The sequence below is a fragment of the Canis aureus genome, chromosome 11 (genome assembly GCF_053574225.1).
Source record: "Canis aureus isolate CA01 chromosome 11, VMU_Caureus_v.1.0, whole genome shotgun sequence".
In the NCBI taxonomy this organism is placed as follows: domain Eukaryota; kingdom Metazoa; phylum Chordata; class Mammalia; order Carnivora; family Canidae; genus Canis; species Canis aureus.
Genome location: NC_135621.1, coordinates 54,396,910 through 54,423,567, shown reverse-complemented (window position 1 = coordinate 54,423,567; position 26,658 = coordinate 54,396,910). Strand labels below are relative to the sequence as shown.

General features: G+C 35.9%; 1 protein-coding gene across 28 annotated transcripts in view; it reads left to right on the top strand.

Annotated features, from left to right (window-relative positions):
- Positions 1–26,658, top strand: part of NRXN1 (neurexin 1) — a 1,110,252-nt gene that overhangs the window by 1,059,728 nt on the left and 23,866 nt on the right. For 18 of the 28 annotated variants that reach the window (XM_077915348.1, XM_077915346.1, XM_077915358.1 and 15 more), the window contains one exon: positions 24,848–24,935. In XM_077915348.1, coding sequence (XP_077771474.1) covers positions 24,848–24,935 — 88 coding nt within the window. The remainder of the gene's footprint in view (positions 1–24,847; positions 24,936–26,658) is intronic. The other 10 variants (XM_077915359.1, XM_077915347.1, XM_077915363.1 and 7 more) reach the window with 1 other exon arrangement.

Sequence of the window (26,658 nt, the reverse complement as noted above, 5' to 3'; positions counted from 1 at the left end):
CTACTCAAAATTAGTACTCTTAATTCCACTATTAATTAAAAAGTAATTCCACTAATTTTTTCCACTAGCAAAATTCATAGGTGAACAGTGTTAGTGGATATTTAATTTTACTTTGACCAAGTAGTGCCTTTTATTATTCCATCTTCTCCTTCATTTCCCAATCCCTCTACTTACCTTGTATTTTTCTGCTTTACCTGTCACTTATGGACTCAAATGCCATTTGCTCCAGACCTCAATTTTACTAAACAATAAGCTATGTATGAATTCAGCAGAGTATAATGACACCAGGTTCTGCTTTATACATCTTTGTGTATATTTAGGCTTTCAAATTCTTTGACTTCTAAGGTTACCATATTGATCTGAAAGATAAGCTTTACTTTCTGCCACCTTATTTACATTTACTTGACAACTGATATTTGAATCTCCTGAAGACTCCCTTCCCTCGTCACTCTGGCACAGAGAATGGAGCCAAGCACAATAATATCTAGTAGAAAAGCAATTTCCAGTATATCCACTAACACTATTTCTTATAATAGAAAATTATAAACCCATGGGTATCTCTAGTTTCCCTTAATATATTAAGGCAATGTAAGTCCAAACTGCATAATAACCAGGAAAAAAGCAATAATATATGAGATATTTTCTATTTTGTGTCATAAATTATGAGTGCTTATCACTATACGTTCCCATTTGCTTCTCAAAGTTTTACCTTCATTTGAATTCTCAAACTATTTTCCAAAATCAGTTATACATTTTTATTTTCATCATCAGGGTGTGTGTGTGTGTGTGTGTGTGTGTCTGTGTGAATAAAATTTCAATTATTTTTTTTTAAATTCCAGCATAGTTAATGTACAGTGTTATACTAGCTTCAGTATGGTGATTCAACCATTCTAAATATTACTCTGCTCATCGTGATAAGTATACTCTTAATCCCCTTCACCTATTTCACTCATCCCACCATCCACCTCTTCTATGACCACCACCAGTTTGTTCTCTACATTTAAGAGTTTGTTTTCTGATTTGTCTCTTTTTTTCTTTGTTCATTTGCTTTGTTTCTTAAATTCCACATATGAGTGAAATCATACAGTATTTGTCTTTCTCTGACTTATTGCACTTTGGTCCATTCCATCTATGTTGTTGCAAATGACAAGGTTTCCTTCTTTTTCTGGCTGAATAATATTCCATCGTATGTATATGTGTATGTGTGTATGTGTATATGTTGTGTGTATATATGCGTGTGTCATGAATATATATATATTGTTGTATATATTTTTAATACTGCATGTGAAGCCACAGTGTAATTATTTTCTTGATAGCAGAAAGGCTCAAATACTTTTCTTACTATTTTCCCACAACCATAATATAATGGTGAAAATGATTTGAATGTTACCTTAAGGGACCAAAAAAAAAAAAAAATACAGTTCTTACTATTTTCCCACAACCATAATATGATGAGAATGACTTGAATGTTACCTTAAGGACCAAAAAAAAATTAGTTTCCTAGAGAAATCTCTGTATGTTCTCATCTTTGTTTCCACTGCTTTTTTATTAAAACATAATGGGTTTTGTAGGATACTACAGTCTTGGTTCTTAGCATACTTCAGACTTTTGACCAAAAATATGACTATATAAGTTCACAGCCTAGATTTACTGGTAATGTCATAGATAAAGTAGGGGTTTAATGCTATGGGGAAATGCCTTCACCTGTCTCATTTTCTCATGTTTTTCATATTGAAAACTCTGCTAGAGCTTCAAAAACAATGCCTTCCCAAATCAACTGTCCAGTGAAATGGATTTGCTTGTGATAAAATATACTTATCACTAAAAAATATAGATTACATATATAAACATGATGTATATATAATAAAGTATGCATTATATATACAAAACTAAAACTATCTTTATGACTTCAAAATATTGCTGTTTTATTGTCAGATCAAAATCACATAGAGTTTTTGGTTCTTTTTAAAAGCTCCTTATTTTGCAGTTGCATGGGTACAGCCTTAGGTGTCAATTCTCAATTACTTATGTGTGAACTGTCTACATAATGGGTCACCTTGCATAAGTTAATCTGCTTTCTAGACCATTTACCCTCCCATTGGCTTAAAAATCATTGTTTTCAATTATATACCATGACTTCTTTTAATTAGCACAGCTAGATTTGAATGGATCTATTCAATAGATTTGTGGTAGGACTACAAGATTTTCAGAGTCAGATGTATTATCTGTCTGTATAAAAAAACACTGCTAAATATTTAGCTGTTAAATAATAGGTTTAAAGGATACATATAACAAACTAGAATTTCAGGAGAAACAACTGCTCCTAGGTTTGCCAACAGTTTTCTTAGCCTTCAAGGAGTGTTTTATCTCTTTCTAGAATATTACCAATTTTAATACATAAGGAATTATCTCAGTGTTTTTTGTACATTTGGTAGTTACAGTCTGTTGAGATATCTACTGGTTGATTCATCTGTACCAAAACTGCTAGATATAATGGGTAACTCAAAGGAAAAAAGCTATCTCTTGCCTTAAAAGTCTGTTTGAAGAGTCAGGATAAACACACATAAGAGTATATTATAGTACTAGAATACTGAAGTAATTATTTTACCCTGTAGTTATCAATTAATGAACACATATTTGCTGCACTTACTTTATGGTAGTTTGGAGAAAGGAGAAGAGGTCATTATGAGTTAGGCAAATGCATGGTTGTTATTCTGCTATATGTTCCTCGCATTTGTTTAAGCAGCCTTAGTTATGCAGTCACAAAATAAAAAGTTACACAAAATCAGGTCAAATCAGGTAAGTGACACATCCCATCATACAAGTACCAGCCTCTGAAATGGTGTGTAGGGCACCGGGAGTAATTGAATAGGAACCAAGGCTCCAATAGCTTGTCTCAAAATCAGTCAAGGTGGCTGTTTCCTGTTCTGTGTGTTCTCAGGACAACATATCGATTTCTTAAAAGCCAGTCTTTATGCTTTGTGAGTAAGAAAAGTAAATACAAAATATGTACAACTTTTTGTGTAAAAATCACCTGCATATTAGGTTTGTATTCATTCTCTTTATTCATTAAAATTAGCCTTCATTGCTAAACATTTTCCTTTAAAAAATAAGAAATCAGTCTCCTTTTACTGAGGGATGATTTGAAATATCGAGTCATTTTTCCATATAATTGAGTGTGTTTGTAAATTCCCCCAGCAATAATTTTCAATCTCCCTGAATCCTACTTCTTTTCTATCTTCGATTCTATTTTCTTTTCAAATGATACCCACTATAAAGAAAGTAGAATGGGAATGGTATAGGCAGAAGCAAGGGCTTGGCCTTGAGTGAAACAATTTTGAATAGTGATAATTACGTAAACAGTCTACTCATGTTATTGAAATACTTATCAATAGTATTGTTTTCTCAGTAAGTGGTCTCAAATACAGTGAATAATTACGCGGAACTTCATGAACCAGTCATGAGTACTGACTGAAATGATACCTAGGTGCAAAATATCAAATTGAATACCTCTTGATTACTCTTCAAAATATCAAACTAGAGGTAGTAAGCTTAGGTCAGTGTGCCATGCCAGAAGCATTTCCTAGATTCCTGACTTGGTTGTTTCCCACACAGCCAGTGAGATTTCAATTGCAACAGATGGTATCATTTTAAACAAAAGGCTATTGATGCAGTAACAAAGTAAATACTGATTTTAGTCTCTCCCCACCCCCACCCCCCACCCCCCCACCCCCCCACCCCCGCCTCTCTCTCTACCTAGCAATTCCCTAAGTGATGCATCAACTCTTTGTAGTACTTTAGGAAGAAATATGAGGTTCTAAAATGATAAGATGTAGGAGCAAAGTATATACTTCATTTATTTGAAAGTCTACAATGTAAGGACATTTCCAAAGATATGCCATCCAAGCGAGGATAATACATGCTTTGTGCCTGTAAATATTACAAAGGGGGTTGGATTTACAGGTTGCTTTATTGTGGTTGTGTTGGTTATTTTTTTTTCCTTTATGAATGTATCTGCATCTTTTTAAAGAAAATTATTTTATAAATACCACTTTGGCCGACTGACATGTAATTTGGAAGAATGGATCAGATTAGTGTGTGTCTTTAATTTTTTCTAAAGATTTTATTTATTTATTCATGAGAGACACACAGAGAGAGGCAGAGACATAGGCAGAGGGAGAAACAGGCTTCCTGCGGGGAGCCCGATGTGGGACTTGATCCCTAACCAAAAAAGGTCCTTTTGCTTATGCCTATTTTTTTTTCTTTTCACCTTTATATATGTTGGTTTTATTTTAAAGTTAGTCTGAGATTCCCTTTTTGTTTCCTTGGGAAATTTATACCATTCTCAACCTATATTGCTCTTCTAAACATTAGACCTTTACAACCATCCCCAATTTGCCTCAAATTCAACATGCCCCATTGTGAATGGATTATTATGGGGGTTTATCTAATCTTAAAACATTTTCTTTTAATGGACTTATGTAAAGAGATCGCACTGGAGAAATTTTTATTGCTCTTGGTGTGATGAAGACCAACTGCTTAATTTTCTCATACTTCACTTCCATATTTGTAAAGTGAGGGCTTCATAGCTCTAATACTTCATGATTTTAGAGTGTGAATAAATGTGAATTTCCTTTAGAAGAAAAGTTTTTAAAGTGGTCTTAAAACATAGATTGCTTTTCATTTTGTTGAATCATCTCCCTGAAGTTTTAGATGAATTTTTATATGTAATTTCCTTATGGGAATTTTCATTTTGAAATTAGCGTGAGAATAATTCCAGTTTTGGCTAGCATTAATTTGAGGGAAAGCTCCTTTTCCATTTCCATAATCAAGAATATAGCGGCTCATTAGCATTCTCTGGGCAAGGCTGGTAAATTTCAGAGAATTCGTGATTTGGAATTCTAGAAAGTCGCTGAAGGAAATGCTATAGAAGAAACAATATCTTTTCATTTCAACATCATCTTAACAAATGTGGAAAAATTTTGTAGTGTGTGCACCACAAAAGCAAGGAAAATTCTGTGAAAACAAAGGAAAGGAGCCCCATACTGCCTGTTCTAGTGTGCCAAAACCTCTACCTTTGCTAAGAGACCTTGAAATTATTTCAAATCTATTTTTCATACAGTGAATGCCAAAAGAGCTGAATTATTCATTGTAAGTGAAAATATTTATTACCATGTGTCAAGAAACTCTTATTCCCTTTCTGCTATTCCTAATAAGAACCCTGTGGTGTAAAATCATGGGCTGAATCTACTAAATAATTAGCCACGTGAATACTGTACCTACCGTGTATATTTTTAGGTTTTATATCAATAAATATTTTATAAAGTGGTGCATACTCTAGACTAAAAGTCCTTCATCCCCAAATCAGTCTCACATTCTTCTTTAAGAAGTAAGGTACCCTGTGGCTTCTAATGGAAGTGGAAAGAAAAGTGGTGACATAAGCAATCAACAACACAGTCTGAGAAAAATTCTCATCACTGATAAAGATCTATGAAAAAATACATTTGATAAGTGCCAAATGAGATCCTCAGAGAACAAGACTTTGTAAGCATTTCTCTATAAACATAAAAAAGAAAGTGGGCCTATATTGGGAACAAAAGGTTAGATGTGCACGACACATTATTTTTATGGATGTTCACAATTTTTATATAAAATCTAAGAGAGCTTGCAAAATGTCTATAGTAATTTGAAGTGATTAGCAGGGAAATATTTTTAGACACAGGCAAATGAAATTAGAATTTAGACGTTTATAATTTCAAGACTTCCTAATATATGGAAGGTGCAGTGATTGCATTTTTAATTTTTTCTTTTCTATTTGCTATCAGCATCTAAACATAGACAGAATTTGTGGATGTTCTGGGAAACCAACATTTCGGAGTACCACTTGATATATACAGTAGAGGTTTAACTTTTAAAATCATGATATGATAGATTTGACTTCCAGACACAGCTTGAAATACTTCAGTGTTATTTATTTATTTTTTTTTAAGATTCTACTTATGAAGGCACACCTGGGTGGCTGAGCAGTTGAGCATCTTCCTTTGCCTCAAGGCATCATCCCAGAGTCCTGGGATCAAGTCCTGCATTTGGCACCCCGCAGGGAGTCTGCTTCTCCCTCTGCCTGTATCTCTGCCTCTCTCTGTGTGTCTCTCATGAATGAATAGGATTTTATTTTTGAGAATGAGAGAGAGAGAGAGAGAGAGAGAACACTAGCAGAGGGAGAGAGAATCAAACTCCCCACTGATCTGGGAGCCTGCTGCAGGACTCCATCCCAAGGACCCCAAGATCATGACCCAAGCCAAAGGTGGACACTTTAACCCACTGAGCCATCCAGGTGCCCCTAAACACTTCAACTAAAAAGCATACTCTAGACCCTGCAAAGCTTAAGAAGCCCTGAAGCACCAGGGAAAGTAAAGGAAGGGGGGAAGGTTTTACAAGGTGTGTGGTAACCCACACTTCTCAGTAGGCTCCTTTCATTATGGCCACCTGAAGTATAGGCCTGGATTCTGTTACGGCAGCTCTGGAACATGTGATCAACTTCCCCCACTTAGTGTCTTTCTTGGATAATCACTTATTATCTATTTTATTCTTTTATTGGGAGTAATTCCTCTTACCACTTTAAATATACTGTAACCAATAGAATTAATTTTGGGGTAAGTATGCATGTGTTCTGACAGGATTTCATGTGATAACTCATCATTCTTGGCTCATTTTAGTTAAAGTCATTGAGAAACTGCCTCTATTTGTTTTATCTTGTATTAGTTGGTGAAAAATATTCAAGGACAGGAAAATCCTGTACCGGCCAAATTTCTGTTCTGTGTCTTAAGGTTTGGTATTTAAGAAGAGCAGGGTGTTTGCTGCCACAGAGAGCTAAAGCATAAAGACTGAGTTTAGTTGGTTAGTCCTGGAGCAGAGCTGGTGTGATAGATTGTCTTATTTTCACTTGTATATATTCTCATGCTTTTTTCCTCTTAAGCCTACCTTTCTAAAATTTTGAAACCAACACCTATTTCACATCTCACTGAGTGAGACATTAATCCTACTTTCCTAAGTCTGAAAGACCTCCGTCATTGATGTCACTTGTAAAATGAGCTGAAACACATTGCCACTTTCCAAACATAGGTGGAAGAAACTTTTTCTCTCCTTTTCTCCTTCTTAGGCTTATTCTTTTTTTTTTTTTAATTTCCTGTTTGTTTTGTCTCTCTTCTTTTAATTTATCTCTAGCAGAGGGATGCTCCTAGCATCTATTTCTTTCTTCCACCCCATTTGTGTCACTTAAAAATCAGATTTGAATATATATGAGTATGAAATTGCTAAGTCACTAGCCATTCTTTTTAAACCTCATGGAAGTCAGGAGAACCAAGTGGATTCTCTGACACTGAAAGGAAATATATTGAGGGGCACCTGGGTGGCTTAGTTGGTTAAGCATCTGACTCTTGATCTCAGCTCAGGTCTTTATCTCAGGGTTGTAAGTTCAAGTCCCATATTAAAAATAAATAAATAAAAGGAAGGAGATATATCTAATTCTTAGATGACTAGGATTCTGTAGATTTAAGGAATGGAAAGTAAGATTACTCATTGTAACAGTAGTTAAATGGGCAGAAACTAGAGTCCTCAGGATATAAGTATTAGAATTTAGTTTTTAGTAAAGCCCTGATACTTCCTTTTCAATTGTGCCGGTTTTGTTTAGTTTTTTATATTTTGGTTTAATTTTTTTTTTTAAATCAAAGGTACAGTATTTGTTGTGGTTGAAATTATTAGTTATTTGGTATCTTAATCCTTAGGATTCAATATTCAAAGATAAATGGTAAAAGGATAGGCAAAAATGGTATTACTAGTAATAACCCATCATGTGACAATTTTTTTTACTTCAAATCATGGTGAAATAGTCAATATTCTAAGTACCTTAAAACCACTAATTGTTTTAGATAAAAACTGTCACATTTAGCTGGAAAGTACATTGTTTGGAACCAATAAATTTGACTTCCTTGATAAACCATGAAGTCCTGTATATTTTTGTTTCATCTGTGGCTCCAAGGCATTTCATGAAATTGAAGATTTATTGTTATTTTTTATTATTTATGTATGTATGCATATACTTATATACTCTTAAGACTTGTAATTTTGAAATGATTATGGATTCACAGATAGTTACAAAGAAAATACAGGGAGATTCCCTACACCCTCTACCCAACTTCTCCCCCAGTTAACATCTTACACAACTATAGTCCAATATCAAAACCAGAATATTAATAGTGCTATAAATCACAGAGCTTTTTCAGATTTCACTAATTACACATGTGCTTGTGTATGTGTGTATGTGGCTCTGTGCAACTTCATCACCTGTAGAGCTTCTTGTAACCACCACCACAATCAAACTTAGCAGTACCATTACCACAAGACTTCTTGTGTTACCCTTGATTATTACATTTTAAAGGGACCTAAGGGGTCATTCACTCTAAACTACTTACATTGAATGAAGAGTGATTTCCCTCAGGTCAAGGGCTTAAGTAATTTTTGAATTTCTAGTTGGCTCAGAATGCTGTGTCCTCTCCCAGACTACTTTCAGATATCCCACCTTTCATTCTCAATTTATAAACGAGGCACTTGTTGTTCTACAATTTTAAAGATAAGAAAATTGAAGCAAACAAAAGCTTTAAGTTAGTTGAACTGACCCATTTCATCACAATTCTGGATCTTAAAAAACTCAGATATTCTCATCCTATAATACTGGATTTATAACAGGCGAAGGAGCATTAACTGTCTGTGTGAGCAATGCTGGTATTTCATAAGAAGCATGTATCTGATACAGGTAATCCATGTTGCTTCATAGGGATTCAGCATGGTGACTAAAGGGGAGAAGGTAAGTTACCCTACCTTCTTATTTGTCTTAGTTATCTTACCTAGCTTAGTTGCCATCTGTAAAGAATCTCAGAGATTTAGCTACACATTATATAATTAGGACTTTCCATCAACAGAATTGAATGCCTCTTCTCTCCCATTCACACACAAACATACCAGATAGTTTAGAAATCCATTTCCCTTTCCATTTCACCCTTAACACTTTTACTAATATAACTATCATTTATAAAACTATTGAGGTGAGGTTTTGGGGGTTGCAAACTAGGAGGGTCACAGCATGTGATTTGACCCACTTACCTGTGCCATATCCACTTTGGAACAATTTTCAATACTACTCACTTTGGAAATGAATCTGGTTATAGAAGAACAGAAATTACTTGGAAAGATTGTAGGATCAAAGACTTTACTATATCAGCATCATAGAAATTAGAGATGTAAAAGACCCATTAGCTGATTTGCCCTATTTCCATGGAAATTGCAGTGAACATTTTTCAAAAGACCTAATCTATTTTTGTTTAAAATAAATGGGAACTCAATGTAGATTCTTGTTAAAGCTTGAAACTGCTGATTGTTGTGCTTTCCGGGTTGTTTTTCTTTTTAGATCCACTTGACAGTTTGCATAGCTAATTATTGTGTTCTCATTTGTTTAATTCCAGCATTCCTGTAGGCTTTTTTAGAATGGGAGAGAGGAGGAGAGGACCACTGCAGTTTTAAAGTAAATCAACAAGCCATTAAATCAAGGAGTATGGAGAGTTAGAGTGTGTGTGTGTGTGTGTGTGTGTGTGTGTGTGTGTGTGTGTGGTGTTTTGGAAGATGGGTCAAAGTTAAAGCAGCAAAGTGAATTTCAAATAACTGCCAGGCTTTGGTAGCTAATAACACTTTTGTGAAGGTTTTGTCAGTAACCAAATGCAGGAGATAGTGGGGTCCCTTGTGGCCTCATTTTAAAACGCAGGGCACTTTGTATCATGATGGATCATTTGCAGCAAAAGCTTTTGCTAGAAACACTAAAGAATATGTAATTTTAAATCCAGCTTTTTTTTTTTTGCTAGTGAATGATTTTTTTTAAATATTGACTTTATTTGCAGAGTATAATTCTAGATGGAAAGAGACTTATAACTTGAAGAGAATGTGTTAAGAATTATTTCTTATACCAAATAGATAGCTTTAAAACTTTCCATTTTTAGCGTTCTATGGATTCCATTTACAGGGAAAAATGCTTTTGTCAAGAAACACTGCTTTTATTGCCCATGAATCATGAAACCATTGTGGAGGATTTAGGATTTAGAAGCATCAACCAAACCATTTAAGAACAATTGAGGTAGTGACGGTTCAAATAAGATAAAATTCCTTTTTTTTGTATATCTTCTTGGTGATGGTGGTGGTGGTGAAGGTACTGGTGATATTGCATTTTCAGGGGTGGGAGGGGCATTTAGTTTAATGACTAGAATTAGAGATTTCATCTTCTTTCCTGCATTATAGGATGGGACCTTTTTTTAAAAAAAAATTTATTTATTTATGATAGTCACATAGAGAGAGAGAGGCAGAGACACAGGCAGAGGGAGAAGCAGGCTCCATGCACCGGGAGCCCGATGTGGGACTCGATCCCGTGTCTCCAGGATCACGCCCTGGGCCAAAGGCAGGCGCTAAACCGCTGCGCCACCCAGGGATACCAGGATTGGAATTTTTTTAAAAAGATCCTCCACAATTCATTAGACTGATAGTTTGCTTTAATTGAGCATCCCTAAATAATTATCATGCTTCTTTAGGGATATGTTCATTTTGAATGAGAAAATTATTATGAAAATTCAGTAGAAAATTTCTATAGTTAATCCATATTGAGAGTGCAACTTTGTTTACAATAATGGGGAGAGTGATTATTGTTGAATTTATATATGCAGCCTCCCTTAGAGCAGCCAAAATAGTGAAGATGGCCAGCTAAGAGCAGATAATGAATGACTAGATCTCTGTATTTGCATAGATAGATAGATAGTATTTTGTGGTTTCTAGTTGCTATAAGCAACAGAGACAGTTATTTCCAAGCCTTTCAAGACACAATGAATGGCAAACATTGTGTGCCTCGCAATTTGAACCTCCACATATGAACTCAGTTGAATGCTTGAGAGCTAAGATGAAACTAATACACATTCTTGCAAACCATTGCCATGGCAACATACTTAAAATTTCCAAGGTCTGTCTCCCTCGAGTTTGCACCTGCAGTTAGCTTATTGTGAAACAAAAAAAGAAGCCTTTCCAACTTGAAAATGCTTTGGAATGGTTGGGAGTATGTTTTGAAATAAAGTGGAGTTTGAAAGTTGAAAAGCAAAATAGAACATTCAAGGGAAAAGTACATTTGCATTCTTCATGCAATATTTGGCCTTTTTTCTCCTCCTACTTCGCAATACTCTAGGCAAGGGTAAATGTAGATAGTCTACCTATTGTGTTTTTTAGGATATTGGGGTTTTGCCCACTTTACTGAATAACATGCTGCCTCCTGGCATGCTAGGTAACATGAGCCTGTCTTGTATAATAGTAATGAGGGCAAGAAGAGCTAAGATTTATTTATTTACGCACCAAGAACGGTGTTAAGCACTTAATTGATCATGATTTTCTTAATTCTTACAACTACATTGCAGAGACTCATAATGCATCCTTCCCATTTTACAAATGAGAGGTTAAATGGATCATCCAAGTTCTCATAACTCCAGATTTAAACTCTGGCTCTAGTGCTCACTGCACCAAATCACTAGGAGCAGTGTTACAAGATCCCATAATAAGTACCAATACTCCTCAATTTGTCAAGTGAAAAGCTTTTTCTTGGAAACCAGTAAAGGGGCTTCCACAGACAATATCTCTCTCTGTATTCAGAATACAGAATGAATCATAAATATAACTAAATCCTTGCATGGCAGCATCAGTTCCACCTGTAAGTACAATCAAAAATACCCTCCAGTCTTTCAGGTAGCTTGGTGGTCAAAGACAATAAGGCAGCCATCTTCCTTATTATATGGCTCATCTCTCTCCCAGCAGACTCAGTGAAACACTAAACAAGGCTTGGCTTCTATTTGATTAGATCTTGGAAAATAGATTGAGGTATGTAGAGTCTAGTTCCAATAAGTTTCCTCGGACTTTATGAAATAAAAAAGCCTATTTGAGAATCATCATAGTAAAAAATGTTACTGGGCAGTGACTTAGAAATAAATGCACTACCTGCAGAAGGAACATTGTTTTTTTTTGTGGAAACTAACATGTCTGTGGGTGTTCAGCCATGGGCCTTGACTGAGTGCTCTAAAGCACCTAAGCTTTCCTATTAGAGAGCTTCTCTAGCCCTCTTTTTCGTTTAGCCCATTTATTATTTCTCAAAATAGTTAGAGAACCTTGGTTATCTGGATTTCCAGCTCAAAGCAGATCAAAGGAGTGAGTTTGAAAAGGGAAAAGGGTGTCTGTAAAGGCTGACATTGATAGACAAAAGAGAAAAGCTAGTAAGAGTAGGCATTGATTAAGAAATGAAAGAAGAGTGCGAGGGTCCATGGTGTAGGGCACGGCCATACACGCTCAAGCGTTGTGAGATCACCGCTTTGTTACAGGTGCAGATGTTCCTTACAGTGATATGAAACCATCAGGAAAAGCTTGTCTTCTGAACCTTCTGGTTAAAAGGGGACATTTCTGTGATTTCAAAAGTTCTCATGATGGCAAATGACATTTCGTGCATGCGTGAATAGAAAGCTTACTTACCGTTCTTAATCAGCAGGCATCCTGGTAATGAGAATGAAGGGAACGGGGGAAGGGGTTGCAGGCAAAGGAAAAAGGTACATCCAATGGGGAGAAGTATGCTAGCAACTTGGAGGAAAGGAATAGGAACTTAGTGGAACTAACTATAAATGCAAGGCTAGAGAGAGAAGAGCTGTCTGGGAGAGGACATGGTTGGTCACTTAGCCATCTAAGGGTTTTACACATGAGCTTTACTTATCACAATGTTTTTAATGGCCAAAATAATAATAGTAAGGTGTGCATAGTAGTTGAAGAGGAAGAGGTCATTAGACAATGGCATAACCAAATAGAACTCTCAGATACTGGTGCGAAAAGTTCAGTCAAGATTTCACCTAAAGAAATGTGCTCGCAAAGGCAGGCTCCCTAATGAAGCTCCTTCCTAGGCCTCAGCAGAAGACAATGAGTAGAATTCTCACAACGAGCATGCTTTTTTTTTTTTTTTTTTTTTTTCCAGGCAGCTCTTCATGGCCTTTGTAGGGGCTGCTGAGTACTCCTCGGTCGGGCAGCTCAGGGCAATGTCAGTGGATGCTGTTCCCTGGTATTTCTCAAAGGACTTGCCAAAAATTTTCAGTAAAACTTAGAGCACAATTGAAAAAGGCAAATATGTTTGAGAAACTTGGAAAAAGTAGCAAATTAAAAAGGCTGCTATTTGTACTTTCCAAACATGAAACTGGGAGCAATGGAGGGAGGGGAATGCCAACTGGATGAAGAGCCAGGAGGCAGGATCTTGTTCTGAGCCCAAGGCCAAGCCAGGCAGCGATTTGATCCTGCACACCTGACCGGGCCACATTACACTTTTCCACTCTTTACCATAAGGCAACTGGAAGAGACACCTTAAGGAGTTTCTCAACTCTTCAATTTGACGATTTTTGGTTATATCACACAGCTGGGGAGAAAAGAACTCCCTGGCTTTTCCAAGTATTGATGATGTGATGTTTTTTTAGATGTCTTAAAAAGTGCTCTCATATCAAATATATAATTTGCTCTGTTTACAGAATGTTTAAACATGGAAGTGTGGATTTAAGTCAGAAATTGCACGTCCTTTGTGAAGAGAATATCTGTGTCTAAAGATCTCAGGAGTCCAGTGCTACACACAACCCTCCCTCCAGTGTTGCAGGGAGAGCAAAATGAGAATGTGTACAGAGACAGCTGTGACTACGTAATATCGTCAGAACATTTTCTAAGTGCCAGCTACTGTGCTAGACAGGGCCTGTCTATCCCTAGAGAATTTTTTAAAAGGTTTTCTTTTTCTTTCTTTCTTTCTTTCTTTCTTTCTTTCTTTCTTTCTTTCTTTCTTTCTTTCTTCTTTCTTTCTTTCTTTTTTTCTTTCTTTTTCTTTCTTTTTTCTCTTTCTTTCTTTTCTTTTCTTTCTTTCTTTCATCTTTCTTTTTCTTTTCTTTCTTTTCTTTCTTTTCTTTTCTTTCTTCCTTCCCTCCCCTCCCCTCCCTTCTCTCCCTCCCTTCCTTCCCTCCTTCCCTCCTTCCTTCCTTCCTTTTGAGAGTATGCAGTGGGGTGAGGGGAAGATGGAGAGGGAGAGAGAGAATTTCTCTCTCCGTGCATGGAGCAGGCTCCATGTGGAGCTCAATCCCACAACCCTGGGATCATGACCTGAGCCAAAACCAAGAGCTAGACAGCCAACTGAGCCACCCAGGCATCCCTAGCCCTAGAGAACTTAATACTCTTCATAGTCTTGCAAAATAAGTGTAAATCACTTCATTGTACTTAGGAAGAAATCTAGAGAAGTTAAGGAACTTTCCCAAATTCACTCAGCTAATAAGCGGCAGCTGGGACTTCAGCCCTATCTGCCTAGCTCTCACACCTATACTCCTTCAATGCTCAGTGGTCAAAGAGCAACTTTCTGTTCATAGACAGCCTCCATTTGTTGTACATCTGAAGTTCTCCATGCAATTCAAGATAGGGATGTCTAACTCTGTTATATTCCTTCTCTGCATGACTCCTTATTAATCAAACGTATTCAATGAATGATTGTAAGTGGATGAATGAATTTAATGAATGAGCAGAACTCATGGAAGAATCAGTCAAAAGATCTCAATTTGTGTTCTGTCCCACACATATTTCTTGGTCTGAATTTGAAGGCTGGTCTCAGCCAACCCTTACCTTTATGTAATTTATTTCAGGAAGAAAATAAGACTTTCATCTTATAGTTAGATATTGTAACATTGTAGAGGTATAGTTTCTTTACAGTCAAACAAAAATATTTACAAAGAAAGACTATTGCAGTAGAGTTCAGGGGAGAGGTGCAGACTTGAGGCAAGGAGCACCTAGAATGATAGTTAACTATTTTTTCTCCCTTTTTTCTATAAAGCAGTCTATATCTTACTACTTTCTCAAGGGGCAGGACTGCTTCATAAAAACAGGCAGACCAACTTATTGCAAGACATTTTTAGCTTTTCCTTCTTTCTAACTTCCAGTAATTCTCTCCTTTCAGTTAAAGATAATATCACTTCTTGCTATTTCTCTACCATAAATTTCCAGCCAGGAGGTATAATGTGGAAACCAGTTATAAAGTTTCATTGTCACTTCTAGAGATGTTAGAGGCAGATAAAGTCTTTGAAAAAGTGTGATTTTTGCCACAATTCTCATCTCCCACTCTTAGCAGTCATATTCCTGGAAAATAATCTATACTTGCTCATTCTTATTTTGAGACCTAATGAACTGTTATAAATGAGCAATTGTGACAAACATATACCTCAGTGTAGTGAGCTTAGAGAAGATGGCCGTCAGGAATTAAGGCTATTGGACATGATTCTACCAATTTAAGTATCATGTGTAATATTTCTTATATTTTTAAAATAAAAATGAATCATGTACTTTCAACTTTATTAATTTAATTTTCATAATTGTACTTATTTTCATAAAAGTCTTTATGTTGCGACATTTAAAGAAGATAAATCAGATTTAGAGTGTAATGACTTTTTTTCCATCTTTATTGAAGTATAAATGGCAAATAAAAATCGTATGCATTTAAGGTATATTACATTGTTAATATATATTTACAATATAAAACAATTCACCACAAGCAATGGTGATGACATTTTAAATTAACTCTATTGGACTCTTGTGACAGATATTCTGGGGGTGCTAACTGTGGACATAAACTGTGTCCCACTGAGGTACACAAAATAAATTAAAATATACACATAAGTGGTTCCCAGACTTTTAGACTTCTGCATAATTTGGAAGGGCAAATACCTGCAATATTTTGATATACTAAGAAAATATTTAATTAGTATATCATTAGTTAATAGTTAATTAGTATATTTAATCAGTATATTATTAGTTGTTAGTTTATTAGTGTTTTATTAATCTATACAGAAGATACAAGCATAAGCAGTGTCATGTTATAACTACAAATACAATCGCTATACTAGGGAGCATTGTGTGGCTGGGATCACACCTAAAGGACATCTCCTCTTCTCCCCTGTTCCCTTCTTTTTCTCTCTCTCCTTTTATTAACAGTGTTTGCTAAGTGATCTGTTCTTCCTACTTATCTGCTCATTTAAATGCTCTAGATGAAATAGGGCGTACATTAGAAGTAACAGTGGATATAGAGATAAAGAAAATCTAGTCCCCATCTTTTAGGTCCCAGGATAGTGAGTAAGGAGAACTCAAAAGGACTCCAGTGTCCCTGCATCTGTGTGGTGACTCTCCAGGAGATCAAGCCTGGAGAGGAGGAATGACAGTGTCAGCTGGGGATTGGTACTACCTGTCTTATACTTTACCCTAAATAAGCAATGCCGAAATGAATCCTATCCTAGTATAAAGGGGATCAGCCCAAGAATAGTAGCATTTATGTGAGAGACTATTGGGATGAAACAGATCCTATTCAATTGAGGAGACAAAAGGATTTCAGGACATGAAAGTGAAAGTTATGCAGTTAAGTAGATAGTCAGCTGCTCTCTTTAAGCTCTCCCCAGAACTATTCTTCATAGTGTCATATAAGGGACAAAAATAATTCCTTATTAATTGTAATAATAACATATAAGCACTGCATCATGGGAATTCTCGTATTTCCTATCAAATTTGATCCCCACAACATTCCAGTGAGATAGAGAAGTTATTATGATTCACATATTCAAATGATTAGATATACATATATAGTATATATATTAATATGTATAGTATATACTTACATGCATAACATTATATATTATATATTATATATATTACATATATAATACATATATTACATTGGCCTATTTGGGAGCACCCAATTTAGAACCTTACATATATTCAATTCATAGGACAAAAAAAAAATCAGAAAATTAATTTTCTGTTAACTAAGTCATCCTCATTTCCAACCACATCCCTATTTCTTGCTGTTCCATACTCCAAGCACCTTGTGGAATAGAAGTTCTCATATGTTCCCAGGTTAAAGCCCTATCAAAAAGACATTTGTTTTGGTACTACCCAGTAGGAAAGAATTGTTTTGGATAGCTAGCTTCCTTTGGTTCTTTCTATATCTTTGATTTTGAATTTCTAATTCCAGGATCATCATGTAAATTAGACTGCCCTTATCAATGAATGCATTTCTAGATTGTAGCCAGTATTATTAATAAATGACCACTTCCATTTATTTATTTCCAGGATATAATAAGAGATAGTTTGACAGAACCCAAATGGCGGTTGCGTGAGAGAGACAAAAATAAGGATCTCATTAGCACTTATGTTGTGAAAATAGTAGTTAATAAGGGAGAACTTGGAAGTTGGAAGGGTTTTCATTGGTGGATTAATGAGAAAAGGGACAAAGAGAGTTCATTGAGGTTTTTGTTGTTGGTGTTGTTTTGAGAGAGAGTGCAGGGAAAGGGAGGGAGAGGAGAGAATCTCAAGCAGACTCTGAGCTGAGTATGGAGCCCAACATAAGGCTCAATCTCTCAGGTCATGAGATTGAGATCTGAGCCAAAATTAAGTGTCCAATTTAACCAACTGAACCCCCAGGTACCCCTTATTGAGTTAATCTTGTAGCCAAAATGGCCTGCAATGTTCTAAGTCAAGAAGAAAGAAGAGGTAGAAAAATATTAAACAATTTATATTTCTTTCTGTCCCCCAAAATTTAGTTATGCATTTTGTGTAAAAACAAGAGATGTGATGTTAAAAAGTCTTTAAACACATAAGTTAAGAAAAGTTTACAACAAGTAAATAAACAATTCAGGGTTTACACCACTTCAGAGTAACTACTATTACATCAGTATTTGGATTTTTATAACTACTATTACATCAGTATTTGGATTTTTATAACATGAACTAGCATTCATGTTGTTCTCTATTTAATGAGCTGTCATATCAAGTGGTGCCTTTATTAGCTGTGTGTGTTTTCTTTATGACAATTTTAGTGGCTATTGGTCTAAAATCCAATAATCTCCTTTGCCACCTTTTAATATATCTTACGTGTAGTTCATCATGTATCTTTATAGAGCATATCATATCCTTGAAAGAGCAAAATGGTTTTGGATGGATGGATGGTGAATGGATAGATACAAGTCATCTGGGCTAGGATAAGAGACAATTACAATCTATTGAGGTCAGTTTAGTCTCATACTTTTGCCGTCAGTTGGCACTGTAATTGTGTTCAGACAAAAACAATTTTAGAGCTTCTGTTTCCTGATACGTAAAATGAAGAGTTTAGACTGACGATCACTAAGGTCTGGCCCAGTTGCAAGAGATGTATGACTGCTTGACTCAACCATGGTTCTACCTCTAACATGTTAAATGCCCAACAATGAAAGCTTGAATTTTGGAGACATGTTAGTTGGAACTCTCCATCAGTGGCATTTTACAATGATAAAAAAATCTGTTTTGGCATTATTATCAGTAAGGATTTTCAGTTCAACCTGTGTGACTAAATTAGTTCATTCAGTCATAATAGTTGGAGTAGAGATTCATATTGACTCAGCTAAAAGCCTAGATTTGCATTGTAAACATCTGTCAGTATTCATTTAATTTGGAAATGGCCAAACATATTTCAGAAAGTGCTTTGTCCCAAAGCACATCAAGTAGAGAGGGAACAGATCACATGCGTATTCCAGTTTCCCCTTTAGAACCTCTGCTTCACTACCAGCAGTCTTCACAGGTCTTATATCCCCAAATTCTAATTAACAAGAATCCAAAAGAACAGATTATTACAATACCTATCTGAAAATTTACACTGTGCTTTAGTTTTATCTTTTGGCCAGTTCTCTGACATTGCTTTGGCTAAAAATGGAAATGCAATATGAGCATAAAGGTCATCAGTGGCTTAAAGAAGTTGTACGAGAGATATACCACCTTTTTTAAAATATAAATTTAATTTCAGGTTTTCTGACACCAGGTTTCTTTTTTGCAGCTTTGCTACTTTGCATAACTTTACTAAAATATGATGTTCTTTTTTTGACTAAGCAGAAATGTAGTTCTTTTCCTTCTTCCATATTTCCTTTATTTATATTTACTTTTTGTGACATTATTTCCTCATTCCTAACTTCCCCTTTGAGTTTTGCCTGTTAGGATGACCAATATCAAATGCATATAAAAATGCATATTAAAATAGTAAGATGTGATCTCTTTTCCATGATGGAGTTTTTCTATCCAACCCACTTTTACTGTTCTGGAGCCATTGCATACATTTTAAATAGTCAAAAAATTTTTGAAGAAAATTGAATGGCTTTCAAGTCTGTCTTTTCCCCAAGCAGACAGCTGATTTATGGTCACTTTTTGTAATAACCTAAGGCATCAACTGGGAAAAAAAAAAAAACATTAAAGAAATGTGAAAGCTGGCTGTTTTCAGATATATTTAAGCTTTGCCCTAAATATTCATGAATGCCAATGTTCAAACATTCAAATTGGGTAAATGAGTGTACAAATGCTATTTTTTTAGAGCAAGCACTTAACTATAATGCTCAGAATAATAGCACCTCCACTAGCATTCTGCATAAACATGTTGTTGGTGAATACTTAATGAAGTAATAGTTATGGGAGCACTGCTGCACTTCAAGAAAAACAAGCCCTTTAAATTGAATTGATTGTTATTTGTATCAGTGAGTGATTTGTTCCTATGCTTTAGAATTGAGTAGGCACAATAAGTTATTTGCAGGTAGTAACCACAATTTATACCCTGCTAGGTAGTGACCATATTTTGTGCCCATCAGAAAATGCTATGCATAGATGAGGTGTATTATATTTGTTGGTAACTAATTGATCCTCACTTTTTTTGTTATTCATATGCTGAAGCTAAAAATTCATGCTTCACACATTGGATCACAGTTCATTGCTTTTATTCTCATTAGATTAGCTAGCCATGGGATTGACATCTTTATATGGCATCTACTACTCAAGAAATAATTCACAAATAAGAACCAAAAGCTTGATTGAGATCATGGAAACTACCATGAAATCTATGCGGAGTGTCTAAACTCATTTTGCACCTTTAATAGGGTTGTTAATAAACTAAAATTACCAATCTGATTTATTTCTTTATTGGCTTGATTTGCCCAAATTGACCCATGGTTTGGAAATTGTATACACGTATTACAACTGCGTTATTTTTCCTGCAGTTTTCCTCCTGAAAATTGTCACTTCTCCCAATCCCTAGAAACCTCTTGTCTTATAGGTTTATCAGTGCAATGCACTGGACCTTGGCTTGGGCAATTTGTAACACTAATTCTGAATCCTGACTTTTTTTTCTTCATGGAAACATGCCTAGCAATAAATCTTTTCTGGAGAGACGATCAGATTCAGTCCTGAAAGCCAGACACAAATGCTTTCTCCTCCAGTACAGCTTCACACAGACAAAAAAGTATCAGCAAGAACAAATGTCCATCAATTAGCAAAACATGTCTCATGTTAGCTAGCTCCATTCTCAACTTAATCATTGGCTCAAACAATTCAATTTAAATATCCACCAGAGTAGTGAAACATTAGGCTAAATCCTGCTATACAAGGAAGCACCATTGCTTGAGACAATATTTTTCAAAATTGTGTTTGGATATATGGCCAGATAAACTCTTGCTGTTTAGAAACAAAGTTTCAATCACAATTTTAAAGTAAATTATGAATTTCTTTGTGGATATCAAATTCATAGTGGACATCCTTTTGCATGGTGGGAGTTTGTTCTTTTCCTCAACAAAGCAGGTCTGTCCTGATAGAGTTTTCTTGTAGGTGTTTTTCATCAGACTGTTCTTAGTAGAGATATAACCTTACACACTAAGTTTACCTCTCCTCTCATCATATCTTTTCGCCACCCAGATATGCATTTGTGCTGTATTTTAAAAAGTGATAGCAAGTAAATATGCAAATTCCAACAGTAAAGTTGGGGGGGTGGTGCCTGTAAGTAAGTAAGAAGGAACAAAAATACACCAGTTTCTCTACTTTCTCACCCACCAAATGGTGTCTCTCTTAATAACTCTGGCTGTCCAATAAGTTAAATGAGTTGGTTTAATTTCTTGCTATACACATTCTTTCTCCCCCATCCTGATTACATTTTTGTATCCTATAACATGTTGGTGTTTTCCCATAGAGCATGATGAATTAAGTTTCAGTGCCTTTATTTCTTGAATTCTGTCCACATCATTTTTTTTTTTACCCTAAAGCGAAGGAAAACCTAGGTATTTTTAGTAGACATTTTGAACAAGATGCTTGCCATGTGAATGTACAGGCCTCTGAATTAGGGAAGAACAGCATTGCACTTTGACCTGTGAGAGGTTAAATACATAGTTAGGGACATTTATCTAAATGGACAGTTATGCAAAGCTAATGCTTTTGCTTGATTACTATTCTGTCTCTTTCAGCAGGTTGTCTCTTTTCTGAAAAAGGTTATAAACATCAGGGAAAGTATACTGAAGAATAGAATTGATTAATGTGACATATTTGAGTTTCTTTCTACCACTCTCCCAACAGTGTGTCATAGAGAGGCAGTTCCAAACACAGTGAATTAAATTTAAATTACACAGCTTTGGCTAGAAGATTGTTCAGTTAATTCAGCCTCTGAAATGAAATTTGATTTTTTTTTCCTACACTTGAGCTACTTCCTGATTTTTTGTAGAGTGATGATTTCTGTCAAGGCATCTATTGATTTGAGATCTCTTATTCAGAAGACTATTGCTGGTTTTCCATTTCTGAGAGAAGAAATATGGAAAACAAGAACATATATTCATTATATCAGGAAAAGCACATTAAAAACTAAAATATGGTTTTACAGTAGGGTCATATTTGTACAGTGATTTTTTTTCTACTGTAGGAGGGCTATAGAAGGTACTATTTATTTTATGACCTTTTTTTGTTATTTTAGGTACTGTGTTTCGCGAAAGATAACACTGAGAACATTCTCACACTTTCTGTGTGCTGTGGAAATGTAGAAAATAGTCAACTTTTTGTAAAAATATTTTATTTATTTATTCACAAGAGGCACAGATAGAGAGAAAGGCAGAGACACAGGCAAAGGAAGAAACAGGCTCCATGCAGGGAGCCTGACGTGGGACTCCATCCCAGGTCTCCAGGATCACGCCTTGGGCTGAAGGTGGCACTAAACCACTGAGCCACCTGGGCTGCCCAATAGGTCAACTTTTAAAATAAAATTTAACTTGTGTGCCCTAAATAATTTAGTCTTCATGAAACACTATCCACTGAGTCACACACATTTTTTTTGCCCATGAGTTTATTTTAAGAAGCAGCCTTCATTATTTATATTTGATGTTTGATTTCTAATTCAGAATGTAAACCTAGGCAGTAAAAGGTGGAAGCTTAGTTCAACAAAGTACCAATGTATCTATTGTATTTTAATATAAGTATTAATATGAGATCTGAAAAGTTGAGAATAATTCTCCTGTACAACTTCTGGTTCAATATCTAAAATCATATTATCTATAAATATAGTGCAAAAAAGATTAAATCGGTGCTACATTGCTTGAAATAGTAACAGTAATGTTGATAATATCACAACCTTTGTAAGCGTTTACAACGTGGTCCTATGTTAGGTAGTTTTTCTGACTAATCCTTACAAGAGGACTATTATGCCCTCTTTTGCTATATTTTCTCAGATGAGAAAAATGAGGCTCAGAACCAGTTTGACACTTTTAAAGTAGAGTTTCACAACTTCCACACTATCGACATTGTGGCTCAAAACATCCTTTGTTGTGGAAAGGCTGTCATGTGCATTTTAGGATGTTTGCTTCCCTCATCTCTGCTCATTAGATTCTGAATAGTAGCAGACAGCCCCCCACCAGCCCCCAGTCCAGCTGAACCTAAAATGACTCCAGACATTGCCAAATGCCCGTCCAGTCTCAGGTGAAGGAAGAGAAAGGGGGCAGCATCACTGCTGGGATGAGAGGCACAGGATAAAGGAATTTATTCCCATCCTCCTCCTCCCCCTGTCAAGTACAGAACAACAACCCTATACTGATTTCATCAATATAGTTACAATTCCTCAAGGGAAATGGGAAATTTCTCTTGTAACCTTGAAGGTAACTTCAAAGAGTATCTACTGTGGTTGAGAAAGAAGTAGCTTTCCACTTGAAGTTGGCTCTTTAAAAAGCTGATAATCTGTCTGAAGTGAATTGGAACAATTGACCTGCAAGACCTCATAATCCAATAACTTGCTATTATCAAGTCAGTTTGGATGTTATCCTGCAAAATGTGCTGGTGCCAAAAGGAGGATGGGTTTTGCCTTTTAAAGCTCACTTTAATGAAAGATACCTGCGTGACCATAACACCAATTGCTGGTAGTTATCACTGACATGAACAGTTACGATTCCAGGAAAACTGATAACTTAGAACTTCCTCTTTTAAAATAACAGAGCAAAATAAACCAATCCAGTCGCCCAACTATCTCTCAGGGGAATTAAGAGCAAAATAACATGAAACCATGTCAAAATGCTATTTAAATGCTTGTGTTTATCTAGAGTTACATCATGAAATGTTAGCATCTGAACAAATTATTTTTCAGTAAAGACCCTGACCTTGAAAGAATTTTAAGCCAAGTTTTCGTCACAAAAGTGTATTACCCTTCATCATCATTTTTCAAAATGACACCATTTTCCTAACATTTATTTGTTTATACTTTACTCCCTCACTATACTAAGTACTCCTGTAATGAAAGTAAGTCATACCATGTTTCTTTTTTTCTTTAATATAGGATCCATATTATTATAATTCTGTTTTTAAATAAGGACTTCATCAGTGTTGTGGTCCTGAGTATCATCTAAACAACTATAATCCGCTTAATCCTTAGCCAATGTAATGAGATGTTTTCTGTCTTATACATTGAATTCTTTGTTACTTCAGCGTTAGCCAAATATGATGTAAACCTTCACAATTTCTATGCGATACCTATGCTGAGTTTACTGCTCCTTGTAAGTGGCAATAAAGAACAACCTTCGGTGCTTGTAAATGTGTTGATTATGTGGCTTACTGCTAGGATTTACACACTCTCCTTGTTATTACCGTGATGGTTATCTTTTTTGCTGTAAGTGCAATGAAGCAACTAGAACGTCACAGAGAAAACTGTCACCTCTATCCTTTTTTGCCATAAAATATCCTCCCCCCATACGCTTTTCATTTATTACAAAACCTTAATGATGAAAGGACGATGGTGAAACGATACCTGCTACCTGAATATCGCAAAAATAAGAATCAGGTGTGAAAGCTACACATACAATTCCTCAAATGGACTATGTTTGCTTCCCTTTAATGCGTCGGTGAAATATATCCTCTACTTAATCTGTGTTTCCTAATAATGACAAGCTATATCTCAAAGATTCATCAAATTCTATCTGGTCATGAATATAAAAGGTTATAGCTGTTCTGCTTTTAGGAAGCCAAGTACAAGGACTGCATAAAGCCTACTGATGCATACTTTGTAGCCCTCCAGGGTTGTAATAAATTTCAAATCATCTGCTTGTGCCAGGTTGTCTTAAACCTCTGTATGCCACTGTGTGCAGCTTCTCTGTGCGGGGGAATGGATGGTTATCTACAAGTTGGCTACCACCGTTTCCGTGTCCTTACGCAAAATAAGGTGTAATCAGGTTTTCACAAATATGCAAATACGTCCATGAGAGATCCAAAGTAGGCCGAAAAATGTAGGCTCTGAGTCCTCAGGGAGGGAAATACTGAATTTGGTTTCTCAACCTATCAGGAAAACACGAACGAGGTTTCATTTGTCATTGGGATAAAGATACGAATATCTGTTAGGTCCCTTTCAATTAATCTGCTCTATGTGATTCTTTTACAGACCACAGATGACATCCTTGTGGCCTCAGCAGAATGTCCCAGCGATGACGAGGACATTGACCCCTGTGAGCCGAGCTCAGGTGGGTTAGGTTAGTCGACTTTTTTTCTTACTTTTTTTGCTTTACTCTAATAAGTCTTTGTTGCATGCTATAGTCCTTAGAAGAGCCTTTTGCATTTATGTCGTAGAAGTTCCCCCCACCCCCCATTAAACAGTCCCTCATTGTGAGTTACGGGGTTTTGCTTTTTATGTGGATAAATTTCCCCACATTTATTGAAAAACAAATTTGAAAACCAAAACCCACCAAGATTATATATTTCAGAAAAAGCAGTGGGGGACAGCACACAAGGCTGCTACCTTACCGTTCACATTCCATTAACTCACAGTGTAATTTTTGTATATAACGGTATAATGAGCTTTCCCTTGGGTCACCTATAGTAAAATTGTAAAGCTTAAAAATTGCAGTGCATTGTGGAAAATTATTTGACCTTTCTACTGACAAAAAGTCCCCACCACTCACTCTGCCAGCAAATTATCTTAAGTGATAAATTTCTGAATTTCCAAAGTAAGAGTATTATGGCAGCAGTAAAACAAACCATAGGTAGAATCCTTGATATATTTAATAGAGAAATATAGGAGTCTTGCCGCGTCTCCCTAAAATTTAAGCTGATGCATTTTAACTATAGTTGGTGCATAATTTCTCCTCCTTCTTTGTGATATGGTGTGCCTAACACAAAAATACGGTTTCCAAAGCAGCCCTGTACCACTAAGTGGTGGCTATAACTCTGAAAATGAATGAATCATAGGCTGGGTTTGCTTCCAGATATTCGTAATACTGAATGTCAGGGTCATTTCTTTTAGTTTCCTCTGTAAAGCAGTGCTTCTTCAAAGTCAGTAATTTTCTTGTGTAGGTGAACAAGGTGAGTGAGATTGAAGAGAGGCTAACCACTGTCAGCTAGCTCGTGACCTCTGTAGCGTCAGGTGGAATCTCAGAAGAACATCATGTCACCATAAAATAGCTACCTCATATTCTTCTGGAGAATATCACTTTAAAGTAAATCTATTCATTCTGATATTTGGATTTACAAAGATGGTTCAGGATGCATATCTTGTGTCTCCTTTTGAATATCATGACCCATTGATTGTAGCCACATACTCTAAGCGCTTGGAGCAGCTACCAGGTGCCACAAGGAGCAGGGACTCACAGTCACATCTCAGCAGGAGGAGTTAAGGAGATACAGACAGGTCATGTTTTCGTCCTCCTTCCTCTGGCCCCCACCCCACCCATCAAAATTCTCAGCCTCCAGAATGTGTTTAAAACCTTGATGATCCTCCATTCCATTTCTCCAGTTTACTGGGCTCTGCAACAGTTCTTTTTAGATTGTCTGGACAGATAGGGTCACTTCATGACACCATTCTGGGCCCTTTTGCTAGGTTCCTGCCTGTTTTGTTTTGTTTTGTTTTAAACTGGTATTCTCATTCTTTTTGTGTTAGTCAAAAAAAAAAAGTGATTTCTTTTTTTTTTTTTTTTTGCATTACATCAACCCCGCTTCTTTGCCTTCCCTTTCCCTACATTTCTTTGTTCTTTATTTCTCTTACTTCCACATGCCCGATCATGACATTCTTTTTTATATCTGATTTTCTCTGAGATCCTCCAGCATTGATTGTTCATAAAACAAAATCTGGTGTTAAATTGTACATTGGGGTGTGTGTGTGTGTGTGTGTGTGTGTGTGTGTGTTTATTTTTTATTTTGTTTTCCCAATTAACATTTTCTTGAGAGAATGTTGATTTTTGCAGTATTTCTCACTATATT